Source organism: Zophobas morio, unplaced genomic scaffold, assembly GCF_036711695.1.
Source record: "Zophobas morio isolate AGI-343-1 ecotype UQ-CSIRO unplaced genomic scaffold, CSIRO_AGI_Zmor_V1 ptg000012l, whole genome shotgun sequence".
Classification (NCBI taxonomy): domain Eukaryota; kingdom Metazoa; phylum Arthropoda; class Insecta; order Coleoptera; family Tenebrionidae; genus Zophobas; species Zophobas morio.
Window position 1 is genome coordinate 10,184,832 of NW_026972117.1, and position 19,547 is coordinate 10,204,378.

General features: G+C 31.4%; 1 protein-coding gene across 5 annotated transcripts in view; it reads left to right on the plus strand.

Moving 5' to 3' along the window:
• The window catches only part of LOC135127769 (heterogeneous nuclear ribonucleoprotein L), a 390,771-nt gene that overhangs the window by 189,792 nt on the left and 181,432 nt on the right, over positions 1 to 19,547 (plus strand). Inside the window, exon 2 of one of the 5 annotated variants that reach the window (XM_064054378.1) lies at positions 6,283 to 6,383. The exons of the other annotated variants lie outside the window; for them this stretch is intronic. Within the exon in view, the coding sequence (XP_063910448.1) occupies positions 6,362 to 6,383 (22 nt within the window). The 5' untranslated portion in view covers positions 6,283 to 6,361. The remainder of the gene's footprint in view (positions 1 to 6,282; positions 6,384 to 19,547) is intronic. 5 annotated transcript variants of the gene reach the window in all.

Consider the following 19,547-nt stretch of genomic DNA (forward strand, 5'->3'; position numbering starts at 1 on the left):
AGCCTCGGGGGTTCTGACTCGGAGGATTAAGGAAGTGGCGCTTCTAGCTGAAACTAAACTGTTGGGCAAATAAGGAGGATGTGGCGAAACTTTATATAGGCACGAGGAGGAAAACGTTGTGCGCGTAAACTCCGAAATCGTGGAAATTATCTCAGCGTTTTCGTGGATTACAGTAATAATCAGCAAATTGGATTTCCAGAGTGGAGTGGATAGTGATGGCTGGTAATGAGATATGTTTGGGGGGGCGCGAGGGGTAATTACAAAGGGGGAGTTCGAGCCTGGGTGAAATTATTTTAACCCGAAAAAAGTAAATTCTTGTCACGTGGTTTAAACGAACGAGCAATTTACACACCTCCCATCGGCTTTTTAATCATTTTTATTTGATTGGCAATAAATTTAAAATTTCTCTTCGTAATTAAGCAAACTTTGTCAAGAGCAAATTAAGTTTTGCTAATCAATGTTGAAGAGACAGGAATAACTTGCCTGCGTCTAAGTGAACCCGGAACAATGATCATGACAATAACTCAAGCTCGCATTAAAATTAAGTCGCACTTGTGGCAAATGGTGCTTTGAGGGGGTTAATTGCGTACGACCAGGTGCATTTTCTTTTCTTTTATCCCGTGTTTCGCTTAAACGTTGATTGATTTTACGTTCTTCTAGGGTGCATGGCTGTGCGAAAAAGGGGTTGTTTTCAGTTGGATTAAACTTTTTGCAGCAGGTGATGATAGGATGAGCGCGCTTTGAAGTTTCGCCGAATGCTGTAATGAAATTGTTGTTGATTTTATGAGTTTATTAAAGGGGTTGCTTTTGTCCTTCTGGATAAAAAGCTGGAAATTTGATGCTTTTGTTGCAGGATAATTGAATCGTAGATATTAAAAATGGAGCAGAGTATGTTTAACTGATGAAGGTTTTACGGATGTCTCGTCTGTTTAATTAATTAACTCATGAAATGGGATTATTTGCTCGAATCATGAGAGATAGTAATGTTAATTAAACTAATTTAGGAAAATAATTGAGAGAGTTTAATTTGTTGTGGCTATTACATTGCTGGATTCTAGTTTTGGTAGTGTAAAATGTCTGCGGATAATTATTCAACTTTGCACCTCGAGGGCGCTCTAGTTTATTTTTTGTTCCCTTTCATCGTCTCTATTTAAGTTTCGAATTTTTGTATGTTTTTAATAGATACTAGGTTTTTATGACGACAATAGTGAAATTATCAAGTTATAAAAATTGTGTAACTTCTATGAGACGTTGTTCCGTCCTACATTCAGAATTTATTAAGGCGGGACCGGAATACTAATGGCTGAAATTCGAACGAGGAATGAAGTTCGTTCAATAATTCCCGAGACGTTCCTTGGTATAAATTTATAGTTTAATCAAATTAGAAACTTTTTTGATAGATTCATTTTGACGTTTGCATTAATATTTACTGAAATTCCAGTGGTCTGAATTAAAGGAATTGCAATTTCTAGTTAAAAAAACATCCAAGAGCTCTGCAAAGTGTTTAGTTTTTGAGTCACAATATTTCAAACATAACTGTGCCCATTACACCTGAAACGAGGTAAATTGTCACATTAAAAACAACCCTGCGTAATTTGTTTTTCGAAATTAAATGCGACGTTGCCAGTTTATTCCAGTTTTCTTCTTTTTTTAACAGTGGAAAGCTTTAGAAAAAATCGCGATCCTCCTATGTCTAATATTTTTTATAATTTTGGTCAAAATATTAGTCTTGAAAACTAAAAATAAGTCCAAAAACCATTAAAAAAAATATAATAATAAGAAGATTTAACCTTCACGATTCATATTTTGATAAACTATTTCATGAATAGGTGAATAAATGTTTGCACATGGTTAAAATATGAATAAAGTTGAGTCTTATCCTACAATTAAAAAAAAATTCAAAAATTCAAAAATTTTATAGTTTTATTACTTTTGTTTATCTATTTAAAAAAATATTGAAATATAGATGTAAAAAACAGGTGTGACTTTTCTTTATGATCATTTGCATCTTAAAAAAATAAACAAGAAAGTTGGAACAACTTGGCAACGTTGCATCGAAATTTGAAAAATAGCATTCCATTCCTCTAGTTTTTCTAGTCCTATGGCTTAATTTTCAGACCGGAAACTTTACATGTTTAGTATCAAGATTGGTGTCATTTATGACTTAAAAAACATGTTTTCAAATTTTAACGGGACATGACTCCAGAACGATTCAAATCTGCCCCTTGTGATTTTCAGCATTCGATTCCTCGAATTTTTCTAGCCCTATAGGTTAGTTTTCAGATAGAGTACTCTTCACGTTTAGTATCGAGAAACGCAAGTGAAATTTCGAAAATTTTATTGAAAATTGGTCGAAAATTGAGCGTATTTTGCATATTTTTGAACATTTTAAAGGATGATTCTGGAAGAACCATTGGAGTTATCGAAGAAATGAAAGCGGATATGACTTCTGCGGCCCGAAATCTACCAGAAAATGTATTTAGTGAAATTTCGAAAATCTTGTTGAAAATTGGTCGAAAATTGGGCGTATTTTGCATATTTTTATATATTTCAAAGGACGATTCTGGAAGAACCATTGGAGTTATCGAAGAAATGAAAGCGGATATGACTTCTGCGACGCGAAATCTACAAGAAAGTGTATTTAGTGAAATTTCGAAAATTTTGTTGAAAATTGGTCGAAAATTGGGGTATTTTGCATATTTTTGAATGTTTCACAGGAAGATTCTGGAAAAACCAATGGAGTCATCGAAGAAATGAAAGCGGATATGACTTCTGCGACCAAAATTGTACAAGAAAAAGTATTTAGTGAAATTTCGAAAATTTTGTTTAAAATTGGTCGAAAATTGGGGTATTTTGCATATTTTTGAATGTTTCAAAGAACGATTCTGAAAAAACCAATGGAGTTATCGAAGAAACGAAAGCGGATATGACTTCTGCGGCCCGAAATCTACAAAAAAATGTATTTAGTGAAATTTCGAAAATTTTGTTGAAAATTGGTCGAAAATTGGGCGTATTTTGCATATATTTATGTTTCAAAGGACGATTCTGGAAAAACTATTGTAGCTATCGAAGAAATGAAAGCGGATATGACTTCTGCGGCCCGAGATCTACAAGAAAATGTATTTAGTGAAACTTCGAAAATTTTGTTGAAAATTGGTCGAAAATTGGGCGTATTTTGCAAATTTTTTAACATTTTGAAGGACGATTCTGGAAAAACCATCGAAGTTATCGAAGAAATGAAAGTGGATATGACTTCTACGGCCCGAAATCTACAAGAAAATGTATTTAGTGAAATTTCGAAAATTTTGTTGAAAATTGGTCGAAAATTGGGCGTATTTAGTATATTTTTGTATATTTCAAAGGACGTTCTGGAAAAACCATTGGTGTTATCGAAGAAATGAAAGCGGATATGACTTGTGCGGCCCGAAATCTACAAGAAAATGTATTTAGTGAAATTTCCAAAATTTTGTTGAAAATTGGTCGAAAATTGGGCGAATTTTGCATATTTTTTAACATTTCAAAGCACGATTCTGGAAAAACCATTGGAGTTATCGAAGAAATGAAAGTGGATATGACTTTTGCGGCCCGAAATCTACAAGAAAATGTATTTAGTGAAATTTCGAAAATTTTGTTGAAAATTGGGTTAATTTTCAGATCGGATAGTCTACGCTTTTAGTACAGAGAAATGAATATATATGGAAGGGGTGTTATAAGCATTAAAGCAACATTTTTTCAAACTTTACGAAGACATGGCATTATAACGGTTCAAGTCTGCGTCTTTCGGTTTTCAGCGTTCGATTCCTAGTACTTGCTAAGATAAGACTGATTTTGGCAAATCACATATCCTTTAAGAAAAGAGAGGGTGGGTGGGTGGGGCTAGTACTTGGTAAGATAAGACTGACTTTGGCAAATGACATATGTCCTCTGAGAAAATAGGGGGGCGGGTGGGCGTTCCTAGTACTTGTTAAGATAAAACTGATTTTGTCCCTATTATCTCAAAACTGCTGGATATGTTTCACTGTACTTTAGGTGCGAGGAAAGTTCTGTCGAAACAGCTCTCGACCAATTTATTTGTCTGGTCTTCATGCAAAATTAAGAAAGATTAGATTTATGTTCTATCTGCGTAATATAATTTATTATCTACAGAGTGTTTCCAAATATATTAGTGAAAGTATTAAAAGCGTTATTGTTTTCTTTTTCTTAAGCGGTTTTACTTATGTCGATGTCGTTTGGCTCTAAATCCGTTTGACGTTATTTTTCAGACCTTTAATTGTTCATAAAACACGAAAATGTGATTCCCGTTTTCGTCTGTCTGTCTATTTGTTGTATCTGGTAGTGGATTAATGAGGTAGATATCTCCGATATAAAAAACTTGATTACCTTGATATTTTGGATATTTATCATGTCAAGATTTCGCAGTGGAAAAGCTACAATAAATTACCATTTAGAACTATAGTTACAGTTTTGAACTAGTGAATGACTTCCGATTGCCAATAAACGTTTTACGAGACTTGTTTTCTGATATTTTTGTGAATAATAATCAAGAGATTTTTGAGGATCTCCAGAGAAACCCGTTAGAACTCACTTGTCCAAAGTTCACTATTTACGATCCAGAACTCTGGAGTTAATAAAATTGTTCAAAAGAGCAGACTATTTTTATTACGGAGAGATGAACATATATGGGACGGGTATTTTCAGAATTCGAATTCTCGAATCTTTCTAGTACCACGGATTCATTTTCGGATCTCTCCGGGAGGATTCTATATGGGACGGATGTCATTTATAAATTAAAAAAACAAGTTTTCAATTTTAATCTGGACATAACTCCAGAACGGTTCAAGTCTGTGCCTTACGGTTTTCAACATTTTGCCAGACTTATTTTCAAAGCCGATACACCACGCGTATATTATTGACAGACGATTATAATATGGTACGAGTGTTATTTATATATTAAAACACAATTTCTTAAACCTCAACGGGACATAACTCCAGAGGGGTTCAATTCCATTCGATTCTTCGATTTTTTCTATTACTATAGGTCCCAAAAAAGAACATAGTTGAATATAATGTGTATATGGTTTAAATATTTACGCATACAAGTATGATTTTCATGTTATTTGATTGTACTGATCTTGTTTTAAGATATTTTATGTTACAGAGAACATATACACATTTTACATATTAATTACTCACTTCCGGGGATTCTAGTCAACACAGTCTAATCTATTACATTGATCTGTAATGTTAAATGGTAAAGTTCACCGAATACACGAAATTCATTAAACTCTAGTTACTAGAAACTTAAATCAGATCGTAGGAGGAGTTCAAAGAGTGGACTATTGTAGAACCGACTAGAACAATGTTCAAACTTTGTTCTAAACCTAATAGGTCTTGTCAAAAATTGATATTTGAATCTAAAATGTTCTAAGTCAAGAACTTATTTGTTCTTTGTTTTAATGACTCAGCTAAACCAGTAGACCATTTTATAAAAGAACATGATTCGTCACTCGTACTTGACATAACTTTCCACTCTTGAATTATGACTGGAAAAAATAGGTTCATCGAAATCTTGTCCTGATTTTTGATTGCTTGTTTACAACTCATTATGAATATAATGAGCGAGTTTCGACGGAAATCCTTATTTGTTACATTTTTTCCTTTATTACTCAATTAAAACTGCCAATCACCTCCGATCCGGAAGTTGAATAAACCCTGAGAAACAACGTACATTTTCAACTGGCTTTATACTAATATCGAAGCTTGTAACGCTTTTATAACAACCAACAACGAACATACCGCCCCACACAACGATCGAACAAACATACTAATATTGTGTTATCATTAAACCCCCCATGTATGCATGCTAGTTCTTTCTAAACACTAGTCAGATGTGATGCTCGCATAATTTAATACACCCGAACGTAATTCTGCATCCTTAATGATCGTGTCGCTGTGAAATCTCTTCGCCTCGATTTCAAATTAACAGAGGAAATTTTTTAATCATTGATTAATCGCCCTTAAATTTTAACGACTATGTTGTAGATTTCACACGACACGACAGTGTTGCACTTGTTCGCCATCACATGCCATCATCATCTCTTCCATAAACTACGCTTATTATCTCTCCTCTATGGACACAGAAACACAGACAGACGTTGCTATATGCCTCAACTGCGCGCCCTGCATACAGACAAACATGCACATCACCACCAAAAGACCTAAGATACAAGAACAAGTTCCAAGAGAAAGAGGCTCACGTGTGGCTGTCTTGTCTGTGTGCAGGTCGCCGCAGCGGGTAGCCATTCGACGTCGCCATCCATCGGGACGACGTTGTCCTGATTTTGCCGAGAGGAGCTTCCGGATGCGGCCCCAACTTCAGAACGGTGAGTCGAAGGGAGGTTTTTGGCGTGGACGAATAGATGGCGCGGATGCTGGTTTCCGGAGAAATTTTGCTGAAATGCCAAAGAGAGCGGTGGAGAAATCCGGGTGCTGGAAGGGGTCGTTCGACCATGACGATTGCTGAAATTTTTGTAAACGATAAATCGGCGTTGTGTAGTTTGTTGTCTGAGGGAATAGGTAAACGTTTCGTTCGTGTCAGTGCATTTGGGATTAGTTTGATTATTTGTCGTATGACGAATACGCGTCAGAGTTGACAGCCAGGATTATTGTAGCAAATTCAGCTGCGTTTAACATGTTGTGTTTTAAAATGAATGAAATCCGGTGAATAATTTAAGTAAAAATTTGCATAATTGTGTTTATTATTCTTGTTTTTTTTCTGAATTCAAGGAAATTAAAAAAAAAACATGGAAGAGCTCTACAAAATGTTCTAGTTTGAGTCACAATATTTCAAAAATAAACTATGCCTATAAAACCTGAAAAGAGGCCAAAAGCATACCCTGCGTAATTTATTTTTGAAAATTATATGCGACGTTGCCAGTTTATTCCAGTTTTCTTATTTTTTAACGGTTCAAAAAAAACAGGGTTGTCCTATGTGTAATAATTTTTATAATATAGGTCAAAATATTACTCTTCTAAACTAAGAACAAGCCCAAATTAAAAAACATCAAAAAGAATATAATAATAATAATTAGCCTGCAAAATTCATATTTTGATAAACTATTTCATGGATAGGTGAACGTTTAAATATTGTTAAACTATCAATAAAGCGAAAAATCCAGAAATTTGAATTTTTAAAAATTAAAATATCGAAAAACTAGAGAATGGAAAAATGGAAAAATAAAAAAATCTAAAATTCAAAAATCGAAAAATTGATGAGTCGAAAGATTGAAAAATCCCAAAATTGAAACAGGAGAAATCGATAAATGAGAAATCAAAAAGTTAAAAAATCTAAAATTTAAAAAAATAAAAAATTTTAAAATTGAAAAATCAGGAAATTGGGAAAAGTTAAGAATAATAAAAATCGAAAATTGAAAAGTCGAAAAATCCAAAACCGAGAAGTCGAAAAATCTAAAAATCGAGAAATTGAAACATCAAGAAACTGAAAAATCTTAAATTTCAAAGAACTGAAAAATCGAAAAATTCCAAAATCTAAAATTTTAAAAATTGAAAAATTAAAATATTGAAAAACTATAGAATCGAAAAATGGGAAAATCGAAAAATGAAAAATTTTAAATTCAAAAATCGAAAAATATAAATCGCAAAATTGAAGAATCGAAATATTGAAAAATCCCAAAATTGAAACTGGAGAAATCGATAAATAAATGAGAAATCAAAAAGTTAAAAAATCTAAAACTTAAAAAATTGCAAAATTTTAAAATTGAAAAATCAGGAAATTGGGAAAAGTTAAGAATAATAAAAATCGAAAATTGAAAAGTCGAAAAATCTAAAACCGAGAAATAGAAAAATCTAAAAATCGAGAAATTGTAATATCAAAAAATAGAAAAATTTTAAATTTCAAAGAACTGAAAAATCAAAAATTCACATATCTAAAATTTTAAAAATTGAAAAATTAAAATATCGGAAAACTAGAGAATCGAAAAATGGGAAAATCGAAAAATCAAAAGATCAAGAAATCGATAAATTGAAAAATAAAAGATTTAAAATTCAAAATTCGAAAAATAAAGATCGCAAAATTGAAGAATCGAAATATTGAAAAATCCCAAAATTGAAACATAAGCAATCGATAAAATGAGAAATCAAAAATTTAAAAAATCTAAAATTTTATAAAATCGAAAAAATTAGATTTTTCAAAAACCTGGAAATCGAAAAATTGATAAATTTAACAATTGAAAAATTAAAAAATCGAAAGGTCAAAATGTTAAAAAGGCGAGTAATCGCGAAATAAGAAAATCAAAAGGTTGAAAAATCAAAAAATTAATTCCTCGAGAAATTGAAAAAATTAAAACTCAGAAACATTGGACGTTGTCAGTTTATTCCAGTTTTATTTTTTTTAACAGTTCAGAATAATCGCGGGTGTCCTATGTGTAACAATTCTTATAATTTAGGTCAATGTATTACTCTTCTAAACTAAAAACAAGCCCAAATTAAAAAACATCAAAAAGGATATAATAATAATTAACCTCCAAAATTAATATTTTGATAAACAATTTCATAGATACGTGAACAAACGTTTGCACATTGTTAAACTATCAATAAAACTGAGTCTTAATCTAGAGTTTGTAAAAAAAATAAGTTTTTATAGCAAGTACTACCCTCTGAGAAAATAAAGGGCGGGTGGGCGGGGCTAGTACTTGCTAACATAAGTCTTACTTTGGCAAATGATATATTCTCTGACAAAATAGGGGGCGGGTGGGTGGGGCTAGTATTTGGTGAGTTAAAACGTGTTAAAATTTAAAGGTTGTTAAAAAAATAAACAGCCAATCAGATTCACGAATTTAACTTGTTTTTGGTTATATTTGTTATTGTTTCATATATTTTTTACAAAAACGGTGAAAATTTAAGTAAACATTTGCATAATTGTGTTTATTATTCTTATTTTTTTTTTCTCTGAATTAAAGGAAATACAAAAAAGACATGGAAGAGCTCTACAAAGTGTTCTAGTTTGAGTCACAATATTTTAAAAATAAACTATGCCCATCAAACCTGAAAAGAGGCCAATTAACACATTAAAAACATACCCTGCGTAATTTATTTTTGGAAATTATATGTGACGTTGCCAGTTTATTCCAGTTTTCTTATTTTTTAACAGTTCAAAAAAAAACAGGGTTGTCCAATGTGTAATAATTTTTATAATTTAGGTCAATATATTACTCTTCTAAACTAAAAACAAGCCCAAATTAAAAAACATAAAAAAAATATAATAATAATCAACCTGCAAAATTAATATTTTGATAAACTATTTCATGGATAGGTGAACAAACGTTGGCAGATTTTTGAACTATCAATAAAACTGAGTCTTAATCTACAGTGTGTAAAAAAATAAGTTTTTATAGCAAGAGAAAATAAAGGGCGGGGGGCGGGGCTAGTACTTGCTAACATAAGTCTTATTTTGGCAAATGACATTCTATGAAAAAATAGGGGGCGGGTGGGCGGGACTAGTACTTCTTGAGATAAGACTGATTTTGGCAGATGACATACCCTCTAAGAAAAGAGAGGGTGGGTGGGCGGGGCTAGTACTTGCTAAGATAAGACTTATTTCGGCAAATGACATATCCTCTAAGAAAATAGGGGGCGGATGGGTGTGTCTAGTACTTGTTAAGATAAAACACGTTAAAATTTAAAGGTTGTTAAAAAAATAAACATCCAATCTGATTCACGAATTTAACTTGTTTTTGGTTATTTTTGTTATTATTTCATATATTTTTTACAAAAACGGTGAATAATTTAAGTAAAAATTTGCCTGATTGTGTTTATTATTCTTATGTTTTTTTCTTCTGAATTAAAGGAAATACAAAAAAATAATATGGAAGAGCTCTACAAAATGTTCTAGTTTGAGTTACAATATTTCAAAAATAAACTATGCCCATAAAACCTGAAAAGGGCCAATTAACACATTAAAAACGTACACTGCGTAATTTATTTTTGGAAATTATATGCGACGTTGCCAGTTTATTCCAGTTTTCTTATTTTTTTAACACTTCAAAAAAAACAAGATTGTCCTATGCGTAATAATTTTTATAATTTAGGTCAATATATTACTCTTCTAAACTAAAAACAAGCCCGAATTAAAAAAACAAAAAAATATAATAATAATTAGCCTGCAAAATTAATATTTTAATAAACTATTTGATGGATAGGTGAACAAACGTTGAAACATTGTTAAACTATCAATAAAACGAAAAATCCAGAAATCTAAATTTTTAAAAATTAAAATATCGAAAAACTAGAGAATGGAAAAATCGAAAAATAAAAAAATGAAATGAGCAAAAAACAGAAAAATTTAAAAATTTAAAAATCTAAAATTCAAAAATCGAAAAATGAAAAATCGAAAAGTTGAAAAATTGAAGAATCGAAAGATTGAAAAATCCCAAAATTGAAACAGGAGAAATCGATAAATAAATGAAAAATCAGGAAATTGGGAAAAGTTCAGAATGATAAAAATCGAAAATTGAAAAGTCGAAAAATCTAAAACCGAGAAGTCGAAAAATCTAAAAATCGAGAAATTGAAACATCAAGAAACTGAGAAATTTAAAATTTCCAAGAACTGAAAAATCGAAAAATTCAGAAATCTAAAATTTTAAAAATTGAAAAATTAAAATATCGAAAAACTAGAGAATCGAAAAATGGAGAAATCAAAAGATCAAAAAATCGAAAAATTGAAAAATGAAAAATTTAAAATTCAAAAATCGAAAAATAAAAATCGCAAAATTGAAGAATCGAAATAGTGAAAAATCCCAAAATTGAAACATAAGCAATCGATGAAATGAGAGATCAAAAATTTTAAAAATCTAAAATTTTATTAAATCGAAAAAATTTGATTTTTCAAAAACCTGGAAATCGAAAAATTTTTAAATTTAACAATTGAAAAATTAAAAAATCGAAAAGTCAAAATATTAAAAAGGCGAGTAATCGCGAAATTAGTAAATCAAAAAGTCGAAAAATCAAAAAATCAATTAATCGAGAAATTGAAAAAATTAAAACTCAGAAACATTTGAAACATGCGACGTTGCCAGTTTATGCTGCACCCGCCCTTTATTTACTCTGAGAAAATAAAGGACGGGTGGGCGGGGCTAATACTTGCTAACATAAGTCTTACTTTGGCAAATAACATATTCTCTGAGAAAACAGGGGGCGGGTGGGCGGGGCTTGTACTTTGTAAGATAAGACTGATTTTGGCAGATGACATACCCTCTAGAAAAGAGAGGGTGGGTGGGCGGGGCTAGTACTTGCTAAGATAAGACTTATTTCGGCAAATGACATATCCTCTGAGAAAATAGGGGGCGGATGGGTGTGTCTAGTACTTGTTAAGATAAAACATGTTAAAATTTAAGGGTTGTTAAAAAATAAACAGCCAATCAGATTCACGAATTTAAGTTGTTTTTGGTTATTTTTGTTATTGTTTCATATATTTTTTACAAAAGCGGTGAATAATTTAAGTAAAAATTTGCATAATTGTGTTTATTATTCTTGTTTTCTTTTTCTGAATTCTAGGAAATTAAAAAAAAATCATGGACGAGCTCTACAAAATGGTCTAGTTTGAGTCACAATATTTCAAAAATAAACTATGCCCATAAAACCTGAAAAGGGCCAATTAACACATTAACAACGTACACTGCGTAATTTAATTTTGGAAATTATATGCGACGTTGCCAGTTTATTGCAGTTTTCCTATTTTTTTAACAGTTCAGAAAAAAACACGGTTGTCCTATGTGTAATAATTTTTATAACTTAGGTCAATATATTACTCTTCTAAACTAAAAACAAGCCCAAATTAAAAAACATCAGAAAGAATATAATAATAATGAACCTCCAAAATTAATATTTTGATAAACTATTTCATGGGTAGGTGAACAAACGTTTGCACATTGTTAAACTGTCAATAAAACTGAGTCTTAATCTACAGTGTGTTAAAAAATTAAGTTTTCTTAGAAAGTCTTACTTTGACATATTCTCTGAGAAAATAGGGGGCGGGTGGGCGGGGCTAGTATTTGGTGAGATAAGACTGATTTTGGCAAATGACATACCCTCTAAGAAAGTAAAGGGTGGGTGGGCAGGGCTAGTACTTGCTAAGATAAGACCTATTTCAGAAAAGAAAATTTTTTTGTTGAATATTTTCAGTATTTAAAGCTGATAGTTGCTGGGATTTATTACTTTTTTTAAGAGACACATCGGGATATTAGAAGAATGAGGATAAAAAAGGGAAAATTCTAAAAGTTTTAAATTTGTTATAAACGTCCTGTATATTAAAAGTTGATTTAGTAGAAACCACAACAATGCGCGTACCTTTAAAATCCTTCCACAAAATAATGTAAGACAGACTTCAAAAATAATCCAAATGTCAAATTTTCACTCGGTCCCACCAACCATTCAGTATTACGATAGTGTAAAAATTCTTTTTAAATTCATAGTGACAATGATAAAAGTGTCTCAAAAAAAAAAAATGGCGACATCGAGTGTCGTCATACCAATCATACTCTAGGAGTGTTTTAAGCACAACTTACACCCTTTTTTAATAATAACACAGGAATATGATTTGATGTATAGCAGTAAAATTAAAAAAAAAAAATCGGGAATTCCTGTAACACTATATATTTCTATTTTTGTAGATTTTAAACGCATCGACGAAAATCTTATTCACAAAAACATTTTCATTCACTTCACACATGCCGTTTCGATTAGCGCACAAGTAGCGTTTACATTAGGCAATTTGTGACTGCCAGTCACGAGAACCAATCCACACTTTTTAAGATTTAAATTTAGACATCATCGAAGTAACACATAAATTAGTGGTCTTTGAGTGTCAGTCCACGCAACGTTATGTCAACAACGGACTTCTTGTTTTGACTATCCGTTATTTAAGTTCACTATCTAGAGTTTCAAAAACCCGCGAGCCTCGAAAACTTCGTCTTGAGAAACTGCAATAAACGTCAAACTCAATGCTCCCCAAAACATTGCAACACCACTCGCGCTTGAACTTGCCACAGATACCCAGATTCAAAGTTAGAACTCGCCAACCAGAACGGCCCGACTTCGCCTCTTGCGCTGCCCTCGAGCTCCGAAAAATTCCGCCTGCGTCGATGAATGCACCGAATTTACATAATTCCTCAATTTTACTTCTGATTGACAAAGGCGGAGGCGAGTGCTTTTTCAATACAGCTTTTAGAAGCGACAAGCTCGCGATTTCGCTGCCAGACCACGTACTCATAATACCTAATTCTTGCCCTTTCAAATAAATTAAGACTTTCTTGGATCGATGGCGACACGCTCTATAAATATGTTCGGGATTTGCGTCAAAGCAAGTCTTCCATATCAAAACGCCGGGACGGCCGTAAAATCACCTGGATGATACAGGCCGCAAATGGTGGCTTTGGCGCAACGCAAAACTAATTCCTGGTCGTCGAATGAAAGTGTGTTATCATAGCCAAATCGATCTATTGCTGGTCACGTTGCATCAACCGGCTCACCCGTCACGTTCCGACTGAAGAGCTATTTGGATGGAGCTATTTTGAGAGAGGACCTGAATAAACTGGCAGACAATTGGAGGGCAATTAAAAGCGCCATTAAAAACAGAAAAATTTCAATTTCCTCGAGACGAGGAACGTGGAACTGCGGTAAATGGAAAACAAAAAATTAACTATACTCTTTTTGCCAATTACGGCGACGTTTGTATTAAGTACCCTCGATTGAAATTCACAGCGCAAAAAAGACCACATTTTAATTCTTGTACTAGAAAAATATATTTTATTCATCAGGATGGTGAAACATCGTCTAGAACATGCTTTTGAACCATTACTAATTTTCAATATTTATCATTTAAGACAATTTTGAGTTCAGGATACATTTAAGGTTAAATAATGCGAAATTTTTCTCAAATTCTCGTCGCAGAACGAACAAATATTGTGAAAAACAAGTTGCGGAAATTTGCGTATACGGATGTATAATCGAAGTTTGTCATGTAATTTATCAATTTTATAAATTAAGACTTTGTTTAGAAATTCTTCTCGTGTTTATTTTGTCTTCAGACCGTGATTATTTATCAGTTGATTGGTATTTTTTTCGGCGCATTTTTAATATAGCTGATAACTCTATTATTATTAACTCTAAATAATCGAAAGCGAGCTCATTTTTGTCGTCTGGCGTAATTAAAATATGATTTTCATACAAGCGGCCATACAAAGACTTCTGAGTGACAGCGAACGAAAATTTATCAATACATTGCCTTCAAAAAGCCTTCACTTATTGCCAAATTATCTAACTGAAAAAACATCATGATCGTAGAATCAAGAAACATTCTCAAGGCCACCGAGTTCTCTTTATTCATGCAAAAAATGTGTCAATAAACGAGTTTTTATTTTTTTCAGGTACTTTAAAGGCTCATTTTTTTTAAATTTTGTATACAACTTTAAAAACGTAGACCAACGTGGCAATAATTTTTTAGAATTTTGAAAGCAATGGAATAAAGGAGAGTTTCAAATGAAAGTGAAACTAAAAGTATTAATCCAAAAAGTAAAAAATCTTGAGCAACTTTAAATAAAAAAAGATTAATATCTCGATGGTTTTATTGAAGGATTAAATTCTCAAAAATCCTCTTTTTTTTAATATAATCACATGTTCTGTTTTCTTTTGCATTTTCAGTACTTTCAGCTGAAGCAACAGTAGTTAAAATATTAATCAGAATATACACAGGGATAATTAATTATTATTAGAGATTAAAAAAAAATGAAAAATTAAATTTATACAGCTTGTTCAACAGAAATTTGTTTTCAACTGTACAGAGTGTTCGGCTTTTGAACCTTAATGGAATCTAGTAATGTTTAATGAGATAATACGCTTTACAACAATATTTTATTTTTGATAGTCCAATGCGACGTTGCCGATTTATTCCAGTTTTCTTGGAATTTTTTAACAAGGCAACATCCCCAAACAAATCACAGTAGGCTAATGTTTAACATTTGCTATACAAAATTTGGTTGATCAATACATAAAGGTATGTTTTTTATTGTAGTAACAATACAGCAAAATGTTCGTATACAGAGTGTTCATAGTAACATATCATAGTTTTTTCATACGGAACACCCAGTATTTTAGTACTGCAGCCTTCTATACATTTTACACTTAGTTTGTTAAGTTGATACTTTCGTAGATTTTTCACTCCTTTAATAATATTTTTTCTGTCATAACAAATTTTTCTATATTAAGATTTAACAAAATGCATACTTTATTTATCTAGCCATGAGATCTTTTTGTTGCCTTTAGAACTATATCCACGGTAACTTGAATAACGTGGCAACGTCGCATGGGAATTTCAAAAACAAAATAACAAACTGTTTTTTCAAACGGAACACCCCATATATATTTTTGTCTGATTAACCCCTTCTTAGGCTTTATAATCGTAGATTATTTTCAAAATTCCGATGCGACCTTGCCAAGTTATTTCAATTTTCTTAACAACGGGAAAGTTCACAAAAAAAAATCTCAATAGGGTTATTTTTAAAATCTGGTCGACAATATTTTATGAAAAAATAATAAATAAACGCCCTTTAATATAATATAATTAAAATTGGCCTTTCATGTACAGAGTGTTTATAAAAAAGATAAGATAACAGAAAACAGAAACATCTACATTTGAAAAATGCAAATTTTTATTTTTGTATAATCACATAAAATCCAGAAATCCAGAAATTGAAAAGTCGAGAAGTGAGAAAATCAAAAAGCTGGAAAATCGAAATTGCCCAAAAATCATAATTTAAAAATGGAAAAATTTTTAAATTGAAAAATCGGGAATTAATAATCTTACAAATTGAAAATTGAAAAAATCTAAAACCGAGAAGGCGAAAAATCTAAAAATCGAGGAATTGAAACACCGAAAACTGAAAAATTTAAAATTTCAAAGAACTGAAAATTTGAAAAAACCAGTAATCCAAAATTTTAAAAATTGAAAAATTAAAATATTGAAAAATGAAAAAATCAAAAAATCATAAGATCAAAAAATCGAAAAATTGAAAAATCTAAAATACAAAAATCGAAAAAATCCCAAAATTGAAACATGAGAAATCGATAAAACGAGGAATCACAAAGTTTTGAAAAATCTAAAATTTAAAAAATCGAAAAATTTTAAAGTTGAAAAATCAGGAAATTGGGAAAAATTAATAATCTTAAAAATCGAAAAATCTGGAAATCTAAAATTTTAAAAATTGAAAAATAAAAGTGTCGAAAAACTAGAGAATCTAAAAATGGAAAAATCAAAAAATCAAAAGATCAGAAAATCGAAAAATTGAAAAATCGAAAATTAAAAACCGAAAAATGAAAAATCGAAATACGAAAATCCCAAAACTGAAACATGAGAAATTGATAAAATGAGAAATCAAAAAGTTAAAAAATCTAAAATTTAAGAAATCGAAAAATTTTAAAATTGAAAAATCAGGAAATTGGGAAAAATTAATAATCTTAAAAATCGAAAATTGAAAAATCGAAAAATCTAATACTGAGAAGTCGAAATTGAAACACAAAAAAAAAATTGAAAAATTTAAAATTTCAAAGAACTGAAAAATCGAAAAATTCAGAAATCTAAAATTTTAAAAATTAAGAAATTAAAATATCGAAAAATTAGAGAATCGAAAAGTGGGAAAATCAAAAAATCAAAAGATCAAAAAATCGAAAAATTGCAGAATCGAAATACGAAAAATCCCAAAACTGAAACATGAAAAATTGATAAAATGAGAAATCAAAAAGTTAAAAAATCTAAAATTTAAGAAATCGAAAAATTTTAAAATTGAAAAATCAGGAAATTGGGAAAAATTAATAATCTTAAAAATCGAAAATTGAAAAATCGAAAAATCTAATACTGAGAAGTCGAAATTGAAACACAAAAAAAAATGAAAAATTTAAAATTTCAAAGAACTGAAAAATCGAAAAATTCAGAAATCTGAAATTTTAAAAATTAAGAAATTAAAATATCGAAAAATTGGAGAATCGAAAAATGGGAAAAATCGAAGAAAAATTCAATAATCTAAAATTCAAAAATTGGAACATGAAAAATCGAAAAATTGAAGAATTGAAATATTGAAAATCCCAAAATTGAAACATGAGAAATCCATAAAATGAGAAATCAAAAAGTTGAAAAATCTAAAATTTAAAAAATCGAAAAATTAGTAAATTTAGCAAATGAAAAATTAAAAATCGAGAAGTCGAAACGTTAAAAAGTCGAGTAATCGCGAAATAAAAATAATCAAAAAGTCAAAAAACCAAAAAACAATTAATCGAGAATTTGAAAAAATGGAAACTTATAATAATAATATTAATAATAATAATAATAATTTTATTCTACCCTTTAGCATACAATATAAGTACATTGGGTCGTTAGCTTAGAAACATTGAAAACATGCTAAAATCGAAATATCGGAAAACTGAGAAATCGAAAATTAAAAAAATTGAGAAACCGATGACGAATCGAAAAAATGAAGAATCGTAAAATTGTAAAATCCCAAAACTGAAATATCGAAAAATTGAATAATCGAAATACTCAAAATAGAGAAATTGAAAAATCGAAAAATTGAAGAGTAAAAAAACTAAAAAATCCCAAAATTGAAACATAAAAAGTCGATAAAATGTGAAATCAAAACCTTGAAATATCTAAAATTTAAAAAAACGGAAAACTTTGATTAATCCGGAAATTGAAAAAAATAGTAATTTAGAAACATTGAAAACATGCTAAAATGGAAATATCGGAGAATTGAGAAATCGAAAATTAAAAAAAAAATCAGAAATCGATGACGAATAAAAAAATTGAAGAATCGTGAAATTGTAAAATCCCAAAACTGAAATATCCAAAAATTGAAATATCGAGAAATCGAAAAATTGTTTCTAGATCTCGATTTCTACGATAAAGTACAATACGGATTCAAAACCGCAAGGTTATATTTTATAATTAATTAATTTTTAACATTTAAATAACGTTCAATTGAGAAAATTGTAGGATGACATCAATCATAAACCACAAATGGAGGAGTATGTTTTGTTATAAAATTGAAATAACGTTTAGGATAGTAAAATTTGACGGCTGATAGACAGACAGACGGACGAAAACGGAAGACCTATTTTTTGTATCATTTTTTTGGGCATGAAACGTCGAAAAAATATTAAAGTAGCCTTAGCTTACGCTCTGGAAGTAAAAAAAACCGAAAGTTGTTTTTTCCGTCCACCAACGTGAAAGGTCTTCACAAAAAACTCAATATTATTATTTTGTAACTTTGCGCCCGAAAAAATAACCAAATGGGACGTCTCCCGAAAGACCTCACTCGAGCGGCGGTAAGCACGTCAAAGTGTCGCGTGTCCTGGCCAATTTGCTCCGGGAGAACTCGAGCCGCGCCTCCGAGTGCTCGGACAAACAAAATTATACTTTCAATCTCCACGTCTGGATATTTTTGCTTCCTGCGGTGTCTATTTTCCGTTCCATTAGTGCCGGAAAATATCGGTCCATTTTTCTCCGCTTTATCAGGCCAGAAGAGGTGGATGTATCATTTCCTTTTAATTTATCACGGCCTCAATTTACCCGGGAGAGCGCGGGCCGAAGGAGTGCCGTAAACATGTTCCAATTTGGTTTCACTCGGAACGGCCCGACACTAAATACAATAAAGTTTGCCTTTGACCCTAGACCTAAGCAAGCTCGTTTCGACTCTTCGCACCGCTGTAAATAGACGTCTTGTAGGATTCACGGTGTCTTCCTATGACACAGACGTGACTCGCAGGGGATTACTCCTCAAATCCTCCGTCTCTTGGATGGTGTTAACTTCGCGTAGCTTGTGCAGCAGGCGATGCGTTAACAACGCTTAAAACGGACGTCTTGCACAGCTGACGCCATCACCGACAGAGGGTCATATTGAATAGGCAGTTACATGGTACTGTATTCGTCCTGTTTCCAAAAATCCACGATGCTTATTAAATCTCGGATGGATTTCTCCGACGTTCGCCTTCTGCATCTGATGTTTCAAGAATTAAACGAATTTTCTCGATTCCTATCTCTGAGAACAATTTTTAATAATAGTAGTTTTTTTTCCAAATTGTTTGAACCCACAGAATTGTTTCACATATTTTCGAATTTCGATAAAATGTTGTATGTGCAACGTGTAAAAGCTCCTTTGTCGCACTCCAACGCAACTCTTAATTAGAGGGTCGTTGTAATAACGTCTAAGTTTCCTTTTTCACAAAAAAAATCTAGTCAAAGTGCAAAAGCTCACCGACGCCGGTAGGAAATTCTCCGGTATCGTGAGGAAAGTGCAGTAATTATATATTTTTTTGGATCTTGATAATTCGCGCTTTCTGTTCTCGTGTTGCAAGATAGCAGACTTTTAATCATGAGGGGGGTGCCTGTGAAAAGTTCACATTTCAGGCATTTTTCCGCCATATAATTACGTGCTTTTTCACATAAGGAGTCGGTTCGGAATGTTGTTTAGGGAGATCTTTTTCAC